General features: G+C 35.0%; 3 protein-coding genes across 4 annotated transcripts; 2 read left to right on the top strand and 1 right to left on the bottom strand.

Moving 5' to 3' along the window:
- The first annotated feature begins 5,459 nt into the window (after window positions 1–5,459).
- LOC105173739 (uncharacterized) lies at window positions 5,460–8,148 on the top strand. Its single transcript, XM_011095608.3, has one exon. The coding sequence runs from the start codon at window positions 5,547–5,549 to the stop codon at window positions 7,899–7,901; it is 2,355 nt and encodes a 784-aa protein (XP_011093910.1). The 5' UTR covers window positions 5,460–5,546; the 3' UTR covers window positions 7,902–8,148.
- Window positions 8,149–8,962: 814 nt separating this feature from the next.
- On the bottom strand, window positions 8,963–12,075 carry LOC105173841 (putative protein phosphatase 2C 44). Of its 2 annotated transcripts, none has more exons than XM_011095721.3 (5): window positions 11,660–12,075; window positions 11,070–11,330; window positions 10,329–10,605; window positions 10,052–10,206; window positions 8,963–9,467 (listed from the first exon to the last, which is right to left on the bottom strand). In XM_011095721.3, exons 1-5 carry the CDS (start codon window positions 11,708–11,710, stop codon window positions 9,330–9,332), a joined length of 882 nt encoding a protein of 293 aa, XP_011094023.3. In that variant the 5' UTR covers window positions 11,711–12,075; the 3' UTR covers window positions 8,963–9,329. The 2 variants fall into 2 exon arrangements, with proteins under 2 accessions (XP_011094023.3, XP_088731512.1); XM_088875386.1 differs by having other exon boundaries at window positions 11,070–11,333; window positions 11,660–12,066.
- A 1,965-nt stretch (window positions 12,076–14,040) lies between these two features.
- On the top strand, window positions 14,041–19,356 carry LOC105173736 (Ankyrin repeat family protein). The gene is made up of 10 exons (XM_011095605.3): window positions 14,041–14,212; window positions 16,374–16,430; window positions 16,512–16,579; window positions 17,039–17,246; window positions 17,321–17,421; window positions 18,075–18,150; window positions 18,253–18,312; window positions 18,403–18,453; window positions 18,551–18,629; window positions 18,990–19,356. Exons 1-10 carry the CDS (start codon window positions 14,132–14,134, stop codon window positions 19,091–19,093), a joined length of 885 nt encoding a protein of 294 aa, XP_011093907.1. The 5' UTR covers window positions 14,041–14,131; the 3' UTR covers window positions 19,094–19,356.
- Window positions 19,357–19,442: the final 86 nt, after the last annotated feature.

The following is a 19,442-nucleotide window of genomic DNA, read 5'->3' as shown; positions in this document are numbered from 1 at the left end:
TACATTTAATTGATTAATGGTACCATATGAGAAATTCCTATAGTTGAAACATACAACTATACAAATGGGCAATACAAAGATTTAAATACATTTTGTCTTGGGAACCTTTTTTATTATTATTATTGATATTAGGGAAGTTATGATGAATAGACACAGTAACACGAAAAATTTAAAAAAAATATTAGACAAGATATGCATTGATACAGCTATATTTAATATATTTTTTGATACACAAATGCTATATTCAAATTATATTCATGTTTAGTGCATATTTGATACTATATCAGATAATTTTTTGAAGTGTCCATACAATATAACGGGGAAGTTTTTGAGAAAGATAGAAAAATGGGAGCACATAGCACATGGCTTTATATGATTGAAGGGCGCAATGCACATGGCCACCATCCCTCAATTTGTTGAAAAGTAAGTAGGAATTGGTAATTATTACTTTCTTTTATGGGAATATCAAAAAAAATATAGAGCAGCTCACGAGCTTTTTTTCTTTTCCATTTTTTGCTATTTTATTTGGGGTAAAATATAAAGTTAGGAGGAGGAAAATATTAGTTATATTAACAAAATTGATAAATTACAGGAGGCTCCCTTCAGAGTTAATATAATTATAAATATATCATGATTATTTAAAAAAATTATAAATATTTTTTTAATTTTAACATCTGTCAAGCAGCTAGCCCATCCCGTTAGTTGTCATTACGTTTTCATTTAATTTTTACGGTGAATTGATCATAATGTCCTTTTTGGATTGTCAAATTAAAAATTTATATGTTTTTGGAACTTTTTAAATATTTTTGTGGAATAATGTCATATGTATTATTTACTTACCCACCCTTCAATTCTTTTATATTTATATATTTTTTTTAAATTTAGTAAGGGTAAAGTAATTATATTAACCTTATCGTCTGAAAGCTACATAATTATTTTTAATTTTAAAGATACTTATAGTTTTTCAAATCTAACGAATATAAAATAGGCAAATGAGGGAAAATATCAGTTATTTCTACTAATATAAAAAGAAAGAGACTTTATACTTATAAATAGTTGTTTGTGATACTATTATATTATTTTTTATTATATCACTAATATTTTTTTAAAAAATATATATATATAATATTTTATTTATATTTATAATAAATTTTAAAATATAAAAAATTATTTATTATATGTATACATAATTATTGCAGCATCATCAGTATTAACAAAAATAGAGTAACAAATGATGGAAGAAATGTTTTGGTTGGGCGGACAGGCTGTCTCCAACGGGGAAGTGATGTACAGCATTAGACGGCGGTGATTAATTTACTCCATTTTAAATATCAACTTATTATTAATTATCATTATTGTAACTTTGTTATGATATATTATTTAAAAAAAATATGGAATTTGTCAGTACAAAAAAAAAATTAATAATAATAATAAAAGAAGTTATTATGAGGAAGCACAAAAATATAGGACTTTTTTTATAATTATATTTTCGACGTGAATATATCTGAAATATATGATTTAATTTTTAATGAAAATTTTATATTATTTAATATATATTCTGAATAATCTTTTAATTAGAAATAATTTCATTAAATATTATACAATTAAAATATGCTATTTTTTCGACTCATTTCTCCTCTAACAACAACATATTATTAGATATATATGTGGAAAATTCTTCTTTTTCTTATAAACTAAGCAAATTATATTCCTCTAAAATGGAAGTTTTTTATATTAATTAAAAATGTAAAGAAAAAAGCGAATTAAAGCAAGACTTTTGATTTAGGGAAAGTATTTAGAATCGAATAATGATGTAATTATGTCAAATTTTAGAGGATGGTAGAATTTAGTACCGATGGCGTTGGTTTGTGTCTAATAAAAAAAATTATTCCTTAGTCAAGATTTATTAGGTTTGCTGATATTAACAACAAGAAAAGTTGAATGAAAATTCATAATTATTGTTGATTGATTTATTAATTACTGATCAAACAGATATTTTCTAACCAAAATACCTTTATAAAGGTAATGAAGTGATGGTATACCTCATTACATGTATTAGCGTGTGATTAGGATGTATAAGAGTAGTTTGGTAGAAAATATTTATTTAACATGCAATAAATCGATCGCGAGTAATATAGTATTTCATTTAACTTTTTTATTATTGTCAATAAATTCAATAAATTTTAATTAGAAAATGAGTCTATTTATTATACAAAAACAAACATCAATAATACTGAAAATAATTTTTTAAATTATGAAGAATCTATTTATAATTTCATTAAACTTGGGACGATATAATTATTTCTAATAATAATAATAATTTGGAGGTAAGAACGCGGTTTGTAAAATGACAATTAATAATAATAAAATAAATAAATAAATAATATAAGAAAAAAGGGAGAGAGAAAGGAGAGTTGAAAGAACGTGAGAAGGGTGTAATAGGTGAGTGTGGGTCCCGCTTTCTGCTCTGGCAACAATCAATATATAATTTTATATACATTAATGAAAAGGTAACAACAAAAGTCTTCTCTCTCTCTCTCTCACTTTTTTGTCTGAAAATAATTGAATGGGCTCCGATGAATAATAGTGAGTGAATACTTTGTCCCTTCATTTACTGTTTACACTTCGACGCTTTTTTCTCTCTCCTCTTCATCTCTCCCTCTCTCTCTCTCTCTATATATATATATACATGCATGCATGCATGCCACAACAAATAAAATTATGGTCAAATTACAACGAGCTCTCTCTCAATGAAATTTAATATAATTATAAATATTTAAAGAATTATTAATGTGCGTCAACAAGATATTACAAGTCATTAGAAAAAATATGATTTTTTTATTGTAATTAATTATCAGAGTTAGAAGTGAAAAAAATTACGATGAATATTAACAAAAGCTGCAGGTTGTTGTTTTTGTAAGTAATGTCAGAATATTATTCAAAATTGAAAATCATGATAAATATTTTAACTGTATTACCTGTAGTAAATGTAGAATACTGATTAGCTGCAGTTAAAATTTAAGTTTTCGCAATAAATTTATATAAAAAAAAGTGGTAGATAAAATAAGGGTATCGACACCTAACAATTAGAATGAAAAAATAACACTTAGTTTCATTTAAATAAAATATATATATATATATATTTGATTTGACACCACTGATAATATAGAATGCAATTTTATCAATTAATTCAAATATATTGTCATCTTCACATGAAAATTTATACATAGTTGAAAAGTATAACTGCAGTGCCTTCTCCTAAAATTTGGTATAGCTATACGTAGGCTTCCTATTGTTTGAAAAACACACTTAGTACCCATAAATGTTAGTTCTATCAAATGAATAGATCCACCCATTAGTTAAAATTCATAAAAGTTGTTGATATTACCAAAAAGATTGAATTGAAGTCCATGTTTATCACCGATTAACTAATTACTAACTTATTACAGGTAGACAAATATTTGCTAACCAGCTATCCTTACAAAGGTAAATATGTACCTCATCACATGTATTAGCGTATGTTAAGATGTATAGGGTTGTTTGGTCAGATTTTTTTTTGTTTGACCAAATCAGTAATAAATCAATTGGGAGCAAATATAGATTTTCATTCATTGTTTTAGCTCATATTAGCAAATTCATAAATTTTGACTGAAGGAGAAATATATTTATTGAACAAAAACAAACGTCAATAATATGCATTTTTCATACCACAGACAATTGACATATAATAATCCAGACCCCAGGAGAGAACAATATAATTTTTCCCTAATGAAACACACATTTCTTGTTGAAATCCTAAACTTTAAAATGACAACAAGAAAATTTCTTGCCCGAATCAGATTTGTTCGAATCAAATATACTTATTATGTGATTGATCACTTTTTTTAAACTATATATTAATTTTAAATAATAAATTTATTACACTTACCATATGAATAATTTAGATTTAATCGAGTCCAACCTGAATTAGAATTTCACAGAAAACAAAACCAAAAACAACCAAAGGTTTCTTAATTCTAGGCCTAGGTTGACTTTTGCCTTTTCTTTTTTATTTTTGAGAATAATCACCCCTTGGCCAACCAAGCTTCATCTTCAATGTAAGACCTAGGTTCCGAGTGTTTTTAAAATCGTGTTTGCGTTTTCAAAAGTAGCGCGGAAACTCGTATTCTAAGTTGGATAAGAAAATCGAATGAGAGAATAAATGTTGGTTATAAAATCTATTGTGAACGAGACGTTACTTGATTGGTAAGTTTAAGACTTTTAATAAAATAATTATGAGTCCGAGTCTTATAAACATAGATATACGTTTACTTCTATAATAATTTGTTATTTATTTATCACATTTAGATATATTTATTGATTTTAATTATTGATGTCGCAAATTAATTGTCGAATTTGTATTTTTATTAATTGATATAATTAATCGTACACTGTATATATAAAAAAGAAATACATACTAAGATTGAGTGTAGAAAAGATGAAAAACGCGTAGCAAACAAAACCTATAACAAAATTTTTTTAATAAATAAATCAATCACAATATTAAATCATATAATAATAAATAATAATTAATAGCTGTGTCCAACACACTGTTGAAACTGCTCCTCCTTTCTCTTTCAGCTTCCCCCTTTTCAAATGTATTTGTGACGTGCTGCCTTGTCATGCTGGATTCTCCCAATCCAAACCCTAATTTTATGCATAATTACTTTTCCTTTTTTTTTTTTTAATAAAAGTTTCAACGGGTTGTTAAAATTTATCTTAATTACAAATATATTTTTATCATTTTATAAATTATTAATTATTTAACAAATACCATCTCATGACAGTTCATTGTAAAGGTACTATTTAGACGATCGTTAATGATATATATAATTTTTTAAATAAAAATAAGGTATTTATAATTACAACAAATTTATAATAATCTTTTATAGCGCATGTGCGTACTTTTTATGTGATTTTATTTCTAAGTTATAATCTAATTGAAATATTATTATTATTTTTTAATCTGAAAGAGAATACATATTAATCGCTCGTTAATTTGATACTAGTATATGAATTATGATACAAAAGTGTGATAGAAAATCCTGAGGTTGTGAGAATATATTCTTTTCTTTGAATATGGAATTAGCAAAAACCCAACTGGCAAAGCGTAAAAGACTTTTGCTCTTTTTCTCTATTTTATAATTTTTCAAATTCTATTTTATTTTGAATAAAAATTAGTATTTTCAAGAACTTGATGACACCAATCCTCTTAATGGTGTCCCATTACACAAATTTGACTTTACCATTGTTATAAAATTAAAATAAATCATGGTTACCAAGATTATTATTATTATTACTAATCAATAATTTTAATTAATTCAAATTAAGATATAATAATCAAAATAAAAAAATAAAAAATAAATAAAGAAACGAAAGAATAAATTGAGCCAACCAGGCAGTATCTGTACTGTGCCTATTCAATTTGATTCATTATTTTGGCAGCTCCAACTCTCTCTTTTAATGTGTTCACCTCACCATTTTCATTCCTCATTGAAGTTTCCCCTATGACTCTTCCCACCACCACCCCAAGCCCAATGCCGCCGCCCTCACGGCGGCGCTGTCCCTCCTTCTTGTTTCTAGCAGTTCTTGTTCTGTGCACCTTCGCCTCCCAGATCCCCAATGTCGTCGCCGGAGAGGGCGATATCGACTTAGACGACATTAATAGAGATGCCAAAACCTTGAGCTTCGAGAACCCGAGCCTCCGCCAGGCCTACATTGCCTTGCAAGCTTGGAAGAAAGCCATTTTCTCTGATCCTTTCAACTTCACTGCCAACTGGACTGGCTCTAATGTTTGTTCCTACGGCGGAGTTTTCTGCGCCCCCTCACTCTCCAACTCCTCCGCCAGAGTGGTGGCCGGCATTGACCTCAACCACGCCGATATTGCTGGGTACCTGCCTGACGAGCTCGGCTTGCTCACCGATCTGGCCCTTTTCCACATCAACTCCAACCGGTTCTGCGGCGTCGTTCCTAACAGCTTCAAGAAACTGAAGCTGCTGTTTGAGCTTGATCTGAGCAACAACCGGTTCGTTGGGGGGTTTCCGAAGGTTGTACTCTCGTTGCCGTCTTTGAAATTCTTGGACCTCCGGTTTAATGAGTTCGAGGGCGGTGTTCCGTCCCAGGTTTTCGACAAAGATTTGGATGCCCTGTTTCTGAATGATAACAGGTTCCAGTTCGGGATCCCGGAGAATCTTGGGAACTCGCCGGTTTCCGTTTTGGTTCTTGCTAATAACAATCTTGGAGGCTGTATCCCCGGCAGCATTGGGAACATGGGCAAGACTCTGAACGAGCTGATTTTGATGAATGATAACCTGACGGGGTGCTTGCCGCCGCAGATTGGGATGTTGAAGGAACTGACGGTGTTTGATGTCAGCTTCAACAATCTTCAGGGGCCGCTGCCGTCGGAGGTCAGCCGCATGCGGAGCCTGGAACAGCTGGACGTGGCTCACAACCGCCTCACTGGGGAGGTGCCAGCCGCCGTTTGTCAATTGCCGCGGCTTCAGAACTTCACTTATTCGTACAATTACTTCACCAGAGAGGCGCCGGAGTGCAGCAGATTTGGTGGCGGGGCGGTTTCCGATGGGCGGGAGAATTGTATTCCAAATAAGAGTAATCAGAGGTCGGCGAGGGAGTGTTCCTCTGATGCTGCTAAGCCATTTGACTGTAGCAAGTCTAAGTGCGGTGGTGGCGGAACCGTTGCTCCGGTCCCGGGTAGGAGGGGGCCGGTGGCGCCGAATCCTCCTTCGCCTAAGCCGGCTCGTGGGCCTAGGCCGTTTATCAGGCCTTCTCCACCGCCTCCGCCCACGTCGAAGTCTTCACCCAGTAGTAGGTCGCACCCTCCACCTCCTTCTCCACCACCAACCAAGTCTTTCCAACCGCCGCCACCTACTCACGAAGTCTCTCCAGGAACTCGCCTTCCACCACCTCCACCACCGTCTCACGAACATGTGACACCACCACCGCCGCAGCATGAGTCATCACCCACCACACACTATAGATCACCGCCACCTCCACCACCTCCAACTTATTATGCGCCCAAGAGTCCACCTCCGCCACCACCATATGTTTATTCATCACCGCCGCCACCACCACCATCCTACATATATTCATCGCCACCTCCACCTTCATCGTCTCCGCCGCCCCCACCTTCACCGTCGCCGCCTCCACCTTACGTTTATTCATCACCTCCCCCACCTTCACCCTCGCCTCCACCACCTTACGGGTATTCATCACCCCCTCCGCCTTCACCCTCGCCTCCACCACCTTATGTATACTCATCACCTCCTCCGCCTTCACCATCACCTCCACCACCTTACGTATACTCATCACCTCCTCCGCCTTCACCCTCACCTCCACCACCTTACGTTTACTCATCGCCTCCACCACCTTATGTCTATTCATCACCTCCTCCACCTTCACCATCCCCTCCACCGCCATACGTATATCAATCACCACCCCCTCCCTCACCATCTCCCCCGCCACCTTATGTCTACGCATCTCCACCACCACCCTCAGCCTCCCCACCACCACCGTATGTATATTCATCACCACCGCCGCCCTCACCATCTCCCCCACCTACTGCTGAATGTAAATCACCACCACCTCCCTCGCCCTCTCCACCTCCACCATACAAATACTCATCTCCACCTCCACCATACAAATACTCATCTCCACCTCCCCCCTTACCATCTCCACCACCACCATACAAATACTCATCTCCGCCGCCTCCATCACCATCTCCTCCCCCACCATACGTCTATTCGTCTCCACCACCACCACCTCCCAAGGAAAACATACCATTGCCTCCAATAGTAGGAGTTTCCTACGCATCTCCACCACCCCCTGCCATCCCATACTACTGATCACTGCTATCAAAATCCTCAAAAGGGACTGAGAAGAAAACAAGGCCAATCTTCACCAACAGTAAATAAGTTGGCGTCTCTTCTGATGATCTGTGGTTTCATGTCCAGAAGCTGCTGCTGCAGCAATTAGCATAGTCTTAGTTTCTTTTCCCAATTCATTTCCGGGTTTTTTTCTTCATTATTTTTTCGAACTCAAATTATTGGCGGTCTTATAATTAAAGTGTATCGAAGAGAATGGGTGGGTTAAGGGGCGGGGTTAACAAGCATCATTAGTTCATTTTTATACAAGTGTTCATTGTGTATAAGTCTAAACTTACATTCTTTAGCATGAAGTACTTTCTTTTTCTCTTTCTTCATCTTGATCTTGATCTTGCTGTGTTATGAATGGAATGTGTATCATCTTTGCCTTCTATGTCAGCACTTTCCTTTAAACCTACTGTTGTAATTCAGGAGCACAACCTGAAGAAACAGGGGAAGGGGATTCACAGTAGACCCACCATAAATCTCTCATCCTATCCCAAACATTCTTGCTATAATTGGTTCAAGATCTCCGTCACAAACAAAACCAGCCGACCATGAAAGCTTAACTCCAGGAATTAGGATCCACAACTTTCTTAAGTACTCTTGCTGCCTAAGAATGGCAGAGACTTGAGGTGGGATAAATTAAACTTTTCTAATCCAGGCCATTCCTGAGATGGTTTTCCACTCCAGAATGTGAGGTGTGGATTCCCTCTCAAATAGAGGGCTGTTATCTCTCTCGAGGATCAGCAAAAATGACCAAAACAAGCCAGTGTTTTGTTGTGGAAACAAGATTTCGTTTTTTCAAAAGGAAGAATTAGATCAAACCGTGGCAAGAAACAACCCTCAGGCTTGAATGCTGCGATATAGAAGTCTCCCTGGTGCAGCATTTTGGTAGGGCAAAACCAGTGAAATCGTCCCAAACGGCCATGGATGTATGCTTACGAGCCTGACTAGAAATACAACTCTGGAACTTCCGACAGCCGAAAGGCAACTCAATAAGTTGGCGTCCAATATCAATTAGTTCCCCATATACATGCACATAAAAGAAACTGCAATATCCTTCATCCCAGGTCGGGCAGAAAATGTGCCATCATTCATATCTAACTCACAAAACTTTATGCACACAAATGTTTCCTATCTAAAAAATGTCCGTACAGTAAATCATCTAACCCAATAATTCTTTAGGGAAAAAAAAAAAAAAAAGAAGAAAACATCAAAACTAGCTACTTTTGATTGTTCAAGCAAGTATACTATTCCAAGCAACAAGATTACATTCTTTCTCTTTCCAACAAACCAAATTATTCAAACAAGAGCAACATACAAATCGAGACACGTTTTGGAATACTTGTCACTAGTCGGTTGCTCCTTTTTCTCTTTGTTTTTGTTTAACGTCTTTGTTTTCACTCATCATCCGAAGCGTATGACAATGCATGATATATCATCTTTACTTTTTCTAGCCAAAGCCTCTGTGGTTAAACGCTTTGCAGCTGCTTGAGGATCCTTGATGGGTCTTACCATGTCGACAGCCTCTTGATTACTCATCACCTGCCAAGTGTAAAATCTTAAGCAAATAATACGTCACATCTCATCATTGTGGGGACAATATGGTATCAGTCTAGAAATCATTCCATGTTGATTCCTCCTATACATGAGAAATACTGGAAGGCTGAGAAGAAAGGCGATGAGTCCAGATATGGTCGTAAGTGTGTAACCCAAGAATTATTTAATACTATGGATTTCTTTAAACAAAATACTCATTTTATGATAGAATAAGCGAATCAGCCAAGAGATAAAGAGAGAGGATGGAAGGACAGAGACCAGGCATTTCCAGAAATTAAATAGAATTCACTGATACATTTGGCACGACGAAGAGTTTCTTATTTCATTTTCCAATTGACAAAAAATTTCTTCCAAATGTTGAACCTCTAAGTGCTAATAGTACACCATACTCATGGTTGCCACTCTTTTGTCCTCTACTGTCGCAGATTTAATAACTTGATTATTTTGAGGAGAGAATGTGAGAATTCATGATCACACAAGACCAGCTCATAGTGGTACACTCTTAAGTACTTGAAAGTTTGCAACTAAAAAGAAGGAAGGGATGCTCAACAAAAACATTAAAACCTGACCTTCCACAAGCCATCACTTGCCAAAATAACAAACTGTGTACTTGATCCAATCCGTACATTACGTACATCAGGCTCTGAACTCAAATGTGCTTTCAGGTTTTCATCTCCAAAAGCACGTGCAACAGCAAGTTGGCCATTAACGCGAGGCACATCTCCTGAAACGGGAGTCTTAATTTCCATGGTATCAAATCACAAAATTCCCAAAACATGTAATGTATAGTCAAATTCGATCTTTTAAATGTATCCAGAAGAATATATTGAAAACACCAAAGATTACCAGGAAGAGTTGTCACAAAACCACCCTGCTTCTCAATCCTCCTCCTCTCACTGTGTGGCTCATGGTCGACGGTAAGTTGCTCTGCTATTTCACCACTGCAAATAACGGCTCTGGAATCTCCAACATTGGCCACCCATAGATCTTTTCCATCAATAACAATTGCAGTTACTGCAGTTGAGCCACCTGGTCCTAATTGCATGGAGTTCTCTAGGATAACTTTATCAGTTGAATGATAAGCATTTTTTATAGCAGTTCTAGGGTCCTCCCAAAAATTAGGCTGCGCAAGTTAATAAAAAGAGATCTTCAGGAAAAAGGATGGCTAAAATGATAATAAGTACAGGAAGACGCTTCCATGAACTCTTCTACAATTATCTTGTGAACAGTTGGATTATTACAAAGTCAAGCAGCATTATTTGAGCCTTGTACTAAGGTATGGAGATTAGGTGCAAAAGCATTAAGTGAGCTACTTAATCAAGAAATTGTGCACTTCGTACACTTCATATGACTGCACATTTCCATTGTATCATCACCTCTACCTTACCTTATTCGATCCTTTCGTCCCTAATTTAAGCATCCAAGATCAAATTTTTTAACAGTGTAAATTTTTGTATAGGTTAGAGTTCAGGGGATACAAAATGCGACCAGACTAATCAAAGGCCATAAAGTTTCAATTCTATGTAGGAATACCATGACTTACAAATAAAGGGAAATAAGAATAATATATGGTGAGTTGAAGCAAACCTCCTCAAGTATGTTGTCGAATAGATTATCCTTTAGATAACTGGGGACTCGATCACCTAGATGGCCATCAAAAATTGCAAATAGACCAAGCACATGGTCCTTCTTCTTCCGGTACTCGGCAACATGGTAGTCCTCCATGTCATGACCCGATTGCCCTTCGATCAAGTGGAACCCGTGACACACCTTCTTCGTAATTGATGAGGACTTAAACTTACTCTTTCCCTTTCCAGTATCTGGTGAAGATCCATCTAAACAAACAATCTTCTACAAATCCCACAAAGACAAAAGGGGCAAAAAATATCAGTCTTCAAACATGGTTGCCATCAATCACTTGACGATGCATAGCATAGTAATTCTGACTTCTGAGCATACATCAAACCCATATATATTAAAAATTCACAGTTCTTACAAAACTAGAACTTAAAGAATCACTACACGTAGTATCAACTTATCCTGTGCATAAAAAGAAGTACCCTGATATTTGCATAGCCAAGGGCTATCATATTTTTAATCGAATTTCTCATAAAACAACAACAATTTATCCTTACTTAACTAATTCTATGCTTCACAGACAGTTTCAAGAAAAGTACCTTGATCACGTCAAGAAGACTGAAGCCTTGAGAAGGGCGCTTTCTCTCCATGTCTAAACTGTTAACCAACAGATATCAATCACACACAAACATGCTAAAACCGATTACAAGCACAGGTTCTTGATCGGAAAACTTAAAGGGGCGGGCAACAAACAAACGGGAAGTGATATTCTTGAACTGGTTTTTCCTTCCCTCACAAAAAAGAAAGTCTCCGTCCAAAGTCTTCGTACGGGTATACCATGTGAAAAGGAGGGGTGGGTTTAGTCTGAGGTTGGGAATTCAAGAAAATTCACAGAAATTTCATCGGCAGAAACAAAATTCTTTCTTTTGCGATAATGGGTTCGCTAGTAATTTATTAATTGCTGGAGGTGTGATGTGGGGGCGCAAGAATTGATGATAGTTAGTTGACAAATTCAAGTCCAACCTGAAAAGGAAGTGCTCTCCTCTGTTTTCAGTTTTGATCCTCATAGTTTTCAGAAATTGGCATCCAATCCCCCCTCTAGTGCGGAATTCAGTCTCAGTTTCAACTGGGGTTTAAGGTATGAAAAATGCTGTTTTCTTCACTATACTGACATCAGCAACTCTGAATAAGGGCCAGGCCCTGAATTCATGAACATGTGGGTAGGTGTTGTGTTTGACACTCAGCCAGCGTTGGCAACAGTTTCTATCTTTAGATGAGTGATTTTTGTTAAAATAAAAAATAAAAATTATATTAGAATTAAAAATAGATAGTGTTTGTAAAAAAAACAAAAAAAAGTGAAAATCAAATAAAAGTTAAATTACATAGTGCTTGGAGAAAAATCAATAAATTTAATTGATTAAAGATTGTTTTGTCCCATATGCTAAAAAAATTCTATTTTTATTTATATTTGCATTGTTGTTTGTCAATATAATTATTTTTTTTCACAAAAAAATAAATTTTATTTTGTTTAGTATATTTCATACTTTCTTTTTTCTAAAAATATTAATAGACAAACTGAATGTTTAATTTAATAATGCTCCCATTAACTAATATACTTGATGCGTATACAACAATTAAACTCACATGATTGCCAAAAAAAAATTATATTTATATATTATTTTATCGATTAATCATATATTCATTTAATTTATATTTTTAATAATATATGAATAATATAATTAGATAACATAGAAAATAAAATACAAAAATTTCTAAAATATTATATACGTGAAAGTGTAACTTTGGTTATTGTTAAATTATTCAATTTTTTTAAAAACTCTAATATCAACTTTAAATATTCATGTTTAAAAATACACTACAAACGATGAAGTTGAATTAATTAATATTATTATAATAAAGGTACAATATGCAAAAACGAAATTGACTTATTCACATAAAAACCAAAGCAGGAATGCTTCTAGTTTTTAGCCTAAAAGCACTTAGCAATTCCAAAAGTAGAAATGGATATCACAAACATTTCAAAAGTTAAAACTGTTTTTTTTAGAATCAGAAGCTGGGAAACGTTTTCTCATAAGAATTAAAATCACCTTCCACTTTGTAACATCGCTGCACCAATTTTTTTGCTGTGTCGATAATACAATTAAATTATTTTTTTAATTTTTATTTGTGAAATATGATGTATTTGTTTATATATTTTATTTTTATTTATAATATATTTTAAAATATGAAAGATTATTTACTATGCACGTAAGAACGATATGCTGCAACCACTAGCCTTGAATAATCAAAGCAAGCAAAAGGGGCCTTGATGAATTAAAATGCATTATGATAAATATTTGTGAACATAGTGGATTTACATTGAGGTCAATGTATAAGTTGGATGAGATGTAGGTATTAAATTGGGGAAAATATGGCAATCACAATAAGTTTTCTTGAAATAGTTGAATATTCAAACATTAAATTGTCATTAGTATATCAAGCCCCATGTCGAACCCGTATAATGTGTCTAAATTATTAAATTTGGAGATAAAGTTTTCATTTTATAAATTCAAATTTCGCCTGCCGACCAGAAAAAAACTCATATCGGATCAATCTTGAGCTTGGCCCAAAAAATATTTGTAAATATATTTAAAATTTTAAGTTTGATGGATTTTAATACCGTAATACCATATAAGGTATTTATAAATAATAATTTTGTTATCCCTAAAAAAATAGTTTTAATGAATATTGGATAATTATATTGATTAATTAAATAAAGTAAAATTATAGTAAATCAATTCTAAGTACAATTACCTACATTTTCTGGGGTTCTCTTAACACGCAGACATAACTAGAGGGACCTAAACAGAAATAATGAATGAAGTTAACACGTGGACGGTTGAAATTAGATTTAACGGAAATGGAATCAACGGTCCAGGGGGAAATGGGAAAATATTTACAAGATATTATTCCTGAAAATATAAATCTGAAGAGTTTGGGAAAATCATTCGCTTTGATGAAACGAAAGTTTGAAGTTTTCAGTAAGGAAAGAGAGTGTTGGAGTGGTGAATATGGCGATGGAGCCCCCGCCCTTCCAGGAAGCCTCCCGCTGTGATGTCTGCAAATGCAGCTTCTCCACCTTCCGCCGCCGGGTAATTTCCCTGAATTGTGATGTCGACATTCAGTTTGAGTTACTTTTTGTTGATTGTTAATCCTTGTTCTGGAAAATTAATATCTGGTGGTTTTAGTGACTAGTTGTAGAGTCTGATTATGATCCTGGTTGATCTGATTCGAGTTTTGATTGACTAATCTGGTCGATTCTGCAAAATGCCTACGTATGTAGTTGATGATTAGATCAAGTACTAGTTGAATGGTGTAATTGTGAATATATGGTTTTAACAGATGCTTTAAACTTCTGTCTAGAAAAGCTTTGGTCAATTTAAGTAATTTATCAGTTGAGTTTGATTGAGGAAGACCTGCGGAATGAAGCTTCAGATGGTTCCGGAATATGATTTATCATGAATTTTGGAAAACAGGTGTCATTGTGGTGCTTGAGTTTGAAATCGAAAAGGATAAATTCTCATGTAGAATTGAGGAGAGTTCATGGATTCAGTTGTTGGGGACACTGAGTTTACTGATTGTCTGACATCCAAGGTTGTATGGCAAGGAGTTGGATGGGATAATAGCATTGAAAGTGCATCTGAAACATCAATTATTGAGAAAGGAAGTTGGAACTTGAAACATCATGTGTATAAAACTTGCCAACAATGAATTCTAGAGATATACATTAAGAGGGTTGAAAATAATCTCGAAACATAGTGTGTGAAATAGAAGCCCGTCATTGAAGTATTTTCTTAAGATTATGCAAAACATAAATTTGAGTTATTTATGAGGGGTAAAGAGTACCAAAGGTTTCTCATTTAATAATGTTGTTAGTCAATCAGATAATTAGAAAAAAGTTCACATGGGTGTTTTGCTTCTTAAACAGTCCTATGTATCTTTTTACCAGAGATGGTACGCCAACATCCTGTATAGCCCATATTTGTTGTGGATGTTGTATTGACCTCTAACCAATGTGAAGTGGGACAAGCACCTTTTGTGTCTGGTGCCTAGATTAGTAGGACGTATACTGATCATCATTTCAAGGATTCAAACATGCAAACTTGTTGAGAAGGAAAATCTTTTTTTTATCTGATATAGTTTAGCCAGATGGAAAGTCCCGGTATGGCGCTGGAGCGTGAAGTGTGAAAAAGTAAAACATATCTACTGATGCCGGGGGGGGGGGGGAATAGTGTCTGTGGGAGTTAATTATGAACTGGAAATAAAATAAAAAAAAGCTAGTATGTCGAATTTAAAAAGAGACCTTAAACAGTTGCTGCTCCTTACGTTCTTCAAGAAACTCACATTGTCCTTCGGAAATGCTCCCATATGAGGATAAAAAAGAATCGCATCTCTGGTAGATCCTTATTTCTTGGGTTTGTAGTTCATTGATCACAACACCACCCTGCCAAGGTGGAAGTTGGTGCGCATTTGAGAAACATCAACATTAAAACTGAAGAGGCTATCAAGCTTGTTGGAGTATTATTGTTAAGTGTGGACTTGTACTCTTGTGTAGCCTCCTCTTTTTGGCATATAGGTTGATAGGGTCAGGATATCTTCCCCTTGATGCTTCCCTATTTGAATCTGCTGGGCTTATCCATATTTTGTTGCATTCGAGCTTATGTTGGCAAATAGATGATTTCACTTCTTCAAAATCACTTTTGTTTTTCACTTAAAATTTGACTTTTGGCAGTCTTATCACTTCAAAGTTCAAAATTATTAATCGATTCAATCCATGGTTAAAAAGTGGCTGTTGGCATCTCTCGTTGAATTAATTGATAGTTTTTGCTCAACCAACCAAGGCTCATTTGGCGAGTTTCATCTGATAATTAATTGTACCTTTCAAACTTTTGATTAAACTGATGGGCCGAGAATTAACCTGGTGTGTTAAATTAATTAAGTTCCTCCTTTGAGTCATCCTTATGCAGGATATCATGTCCCTCCTTCAACTCAGGGCCTTTTCCCCGATGTTTTAAGTGAGAAAGTGTTAGTTCATTTCTTTGGCTAAAGTCTTCTCATTTCTCAATCCACAAAAGATCGTTCCTCTTTCTTAAAGTGGGAACTTTCCAAACCTGTTAGATGCAGAATCATAGGAGTTTTTTATATGCTTCACATGGTTTTGCCTATGACTTTGTACTCAAAGTTATTTTCTAGGGATCTATTTCGTTGCATTTCACATTTATGTAATTTTTATCATACGTTCTGTTTTTGCAGCATCATTGCCGATGTTGTGGCCGAACTTTATGTGCTGAACATTCAGCCGATCAAATGGTATGCACTCTAAAGAAAACAAACATCTAGGAAAGTTTAAGCTTATGAAAATTCTGATCTTTTTCTTTTTTTCTTTTTCAGGCCTTGCCACAGTATGGTATTCACACTAATGTGCGAGTTTGTGCGGATTGTTTTAATGACGGCTCTAGGTAATTTCATTTGTATTGTTGATCTTCAGACAAGTGTACTTTGACTTTGAAATAGTAGACTATATCTCTATTGTGTTCCCCCTTTTATGCTTTTCATTTGTTTTCTGCATTATCTTGTTGGCTGGGTGTCTTTGTTTTGACTGTGGAAACTAGGCTTATTTGAGGATTTCAGAAATTCCAAGATCTTCCGGGCATCACCTTTAAGGATGATTACTTGAATGACTATATATTTTGTTTGGAACTGGTATAATTCTGCATACCGTTACCTGCATTATCCCAACTTGTTTTGAAAATGGTACTCTATCTTTGTTTATTAATATAATTGCTGGTCTTTCTTCACCAGCTGCAAGAGTATTGTAGCATAGCTTGAGAACATCGGTCTCATTCTTCTATCTTTTACAATCAAAATATATTCTTTTTCTTGAGTTATAAATACCTTACTTGCAAAACCCACCGTAGCTTGAAGAAGGATGGTGCAGCTACAACTCCAAATGAAGTTAATGCTGTAACAGATTCGATTTCAAGAATAGATATCAGTAAAGTTTCAGATAACAAACCTGAAGTTGCCGAAAAATCTCCTTTTCCTGGGATTTCAGAATGCAAGTGTGGGATGCCTTTGTGCATTTGTGAAGCACCAGCCCCAAAAATGGATTCTGTGACACCACAGGCAAGACTTGTTTCATGTACATCATTTCGTTGTTGGTGAGCTACATAGTTCTTATCAATTCTGTTCCATTACAGCCATTAATGACTACCTCAAATCCCCCGTTGCACTCGCCAAAAGTGAAAAAGACAGAGGGAACTCCTAAGAGTAGAGGTTCAACATCAAACAATAGGCAAAGGTATGTGAATGCCACCAAATTACCAGCATCACTTTATAAGAACCTGACATTTTGCATTATACTGTAAACTTGTAGTCACTTTTTTGTTATAACATGATTTTATAAACTAAACTGTATTGTTAGAAGATGTCAGTTCCTGTCAAGTCATCAAATTAGAACGGGCATTGTGGTGTAGGATAAAGCCTTAAGGGTAAGTTATATCTCTAATGGTGTTGGGTTTTAGAGGTCTAAGCTCACAACTAAACCAAGACAAAGTTATAGCAGTATGAATGCTTCTGAAAGGCATTTGAATTTTTAAACAAGCAAGAAAAAGAAAACTAGGCATCTCAGCTGGCATCCTCCGGGGTCTTGCAGCGAAGTGTTTTATGTCGTAACAGAATTACAAAAAGAAGCTCAAAGACCCCTGTAAATAACACTCAAATTTCTTATTATGAATTTAAACTTTATGATAAGGCATTTATGAAGTAGGAACTGTTCAATAAAGTTGCATGTATCTGAAAGCATAAGTGGTTAATATTATAATTCTTAGCCCAAGCTCTTTTTCTTTTTCTGTAAGATCTGCCCAGGACGTGTTAGGATATATTTTCTTCTTTATATTTCGAGCATTATTTGTATTCTGGAGATGTTAAAGTAAACAAGGGAATATCTTGCAGTACTTTTTTCAATCCTGGTCAAGTTGCTAGCAGTTCTGTGAATATATCATCCGCTGATTATGAAGCTACTGGAGAGGTATAAAAAAACTTAGCATGCTTGTTTGTAATCGATTAAGTGATCAAGGATCATTGTATTCCTAATAAACACGCAATTGGCTAACTTTTCGTTAATGCTTAGGGTTTAAGAGAAGCAATAAAAAATGGTGATACAGCTGCTGCTAAGAAGCTTTTGAGTCAGGTACCTTTGTTTTTCTTTTCTCTTTTTATCCTGAATGGTAGATTGGGACTTTTCTTTACTATATATAACACTGAATTTGCATACTTGTAGGGAGTGGATGCAAATTATCGTGACAAACAAGGCTCATCCTTATTACATTTGGTACTCTTGTGCTCCCCCCCCCCCTCTCATTCTTTATACGAAACAATAAGGTAAGTGCATTTGATTTACCTCTTCCTTGATTTCATTGATAATGCAGGCAGCAGTATTCAATCAAACTGAGATAGCTTTTGCGCTCATGGACCACGGAGCAAGTTTAGACAGCAAGAATTCACAAGGTAGGTGGTTTCGAGCATCCTGTATTTATCATTTGGTATATTTGGTAAAAAAACAATTATTGGGAAGGAAAATACATATTTATTGTTGAAGAAGTTAAAAGAAAACAAGGTAATAGTAGTTATACTAGTCTATAGGTGCAATGATGTGATATTTCCAGTTATCCAAACCAGTGATCTATTTGTTTCTAAACTAAAGAAAGCTTTCTGAGCTGGAGGAAGAGAATTGTGTCTCAGTACCAGTGCATAGGCTTCCTTAAGCCACACAATGTGTTCAGAAGTAGATCATTATTTCAACTGAGTGGCAAAAGCTGGATCAAGTGTGATTGCCTGACGTCTTTTGCTGTTTTTATTCTTATTCAGGCGAAACACCTGTAGATTGTGCTCCTGCTACGTTACAGTACAGAATGAGAAAGAAGATGCAAGAAGGGATGCAATTGGACTCCTCAAGTGCCATGCATGAATAACACTTCTTACATAACTGTAAAAAGCTGGTATCCTTCCTTGAGCAACTTGTGGTCTTGTTCCAACTTTTGCTGAGGTTCACCTAGATGGTATCAAGATGAAAGAGCAAACTCTATCTTTACATTGCAATAACCCCTGCAAGTGTTGAAGGTTGCTCGAAATTACCATGCCATCCATGTAACAAATAGGTGGATAAGTGCTTGTAGATGAACCCTTCCAGATTTAACGATATTTTGAGTTTTAATATTCTTCTCTTTCAGTTCTATTCTTGCCTGGGTTTTGCATAAACATGTGTTAGAAAAATGTCAACTCAATGATAATTTACCTTTCATGATGTTTATAGCGGTGCTG

This window comes from Sesamum indicum, linkage group LG11, assembly GCF_026168435.1.
Source record: "Sesamum indicum cultivar Baizhima isolate 11 linkage group LG11, ASM2616843v1, whole genome shotgun sequence".
In the NCBI taxonomy this organism is placed as follows: Eukaryota; Viridiplantae; Streptophyta; class Magnoliopsida; order Lamiales; family Pedaliaceae; genus Sesamum; species Sesamum indicum.
Note: the sequence above shows the minus strand (reverse complement) of the source record. Positions and strands in the feature narration are given on the sequence as shown.

What these genes read in the sequence shown, in the direction of transcription:
- LOC105173736 (XM_011095605.3), top strand. Translation starts at nt 14,132, where the DNA reads ATGGCGATGGAGCCCCCGCCCTTCCAGGAAGCCTCCCGCTGTGATGTC. An exon ending in AACATTCAGCCGATCAAATG is followed by an intron (nt 16,431 to 16,511) that starts GTATGCACTCTA and finishes TTTCTTTTTCAG; the next exon opens with GCCTTGCCACAGTATGGTAT. An exon ending in TGGATTCTGTGACACCACAG is followed by an intron (nt 17,247 to 17,320) that starts GCAAGACTTGTT and finishes GTTCCATTACAG; the next exon opens with CCATTAATGACTACCTCAAA.
- LOC105173841 (XM_088875386.1), bottom strand. Translation starts at nt 11,710, where the DNA reads ATGGAGAGAAAGCGCCCTTCTCAAGGCTTCAGTCTTCTTGACGTGATC. An exon ending in TCGACAACATACTTGAGGAG is followed by an intron (nt 10,606 to 11,069) that starts GTTTGCTTCAAC and finishes TAACTTGCGCAG; the next exon opens with CCTAATTTTTGGGAGGACCC. An exon ending in CAAGTGATGGCTTGTGGAAG is followed by an intron (nt 9,468 to 10,051) that starts GTCAGGTTTTAA and finishes TACACTTGGCAG; the next exon opens with GTGATGAGTAATCAAGAGGC.
- LOC105173739 (XM_011095608.3), top strand. Translation starts at nt 5,547, where the DNA reads ATGACTCTTCCCACCACCACCCCAAGCCCAATGCCGCCGCCCTCACGG.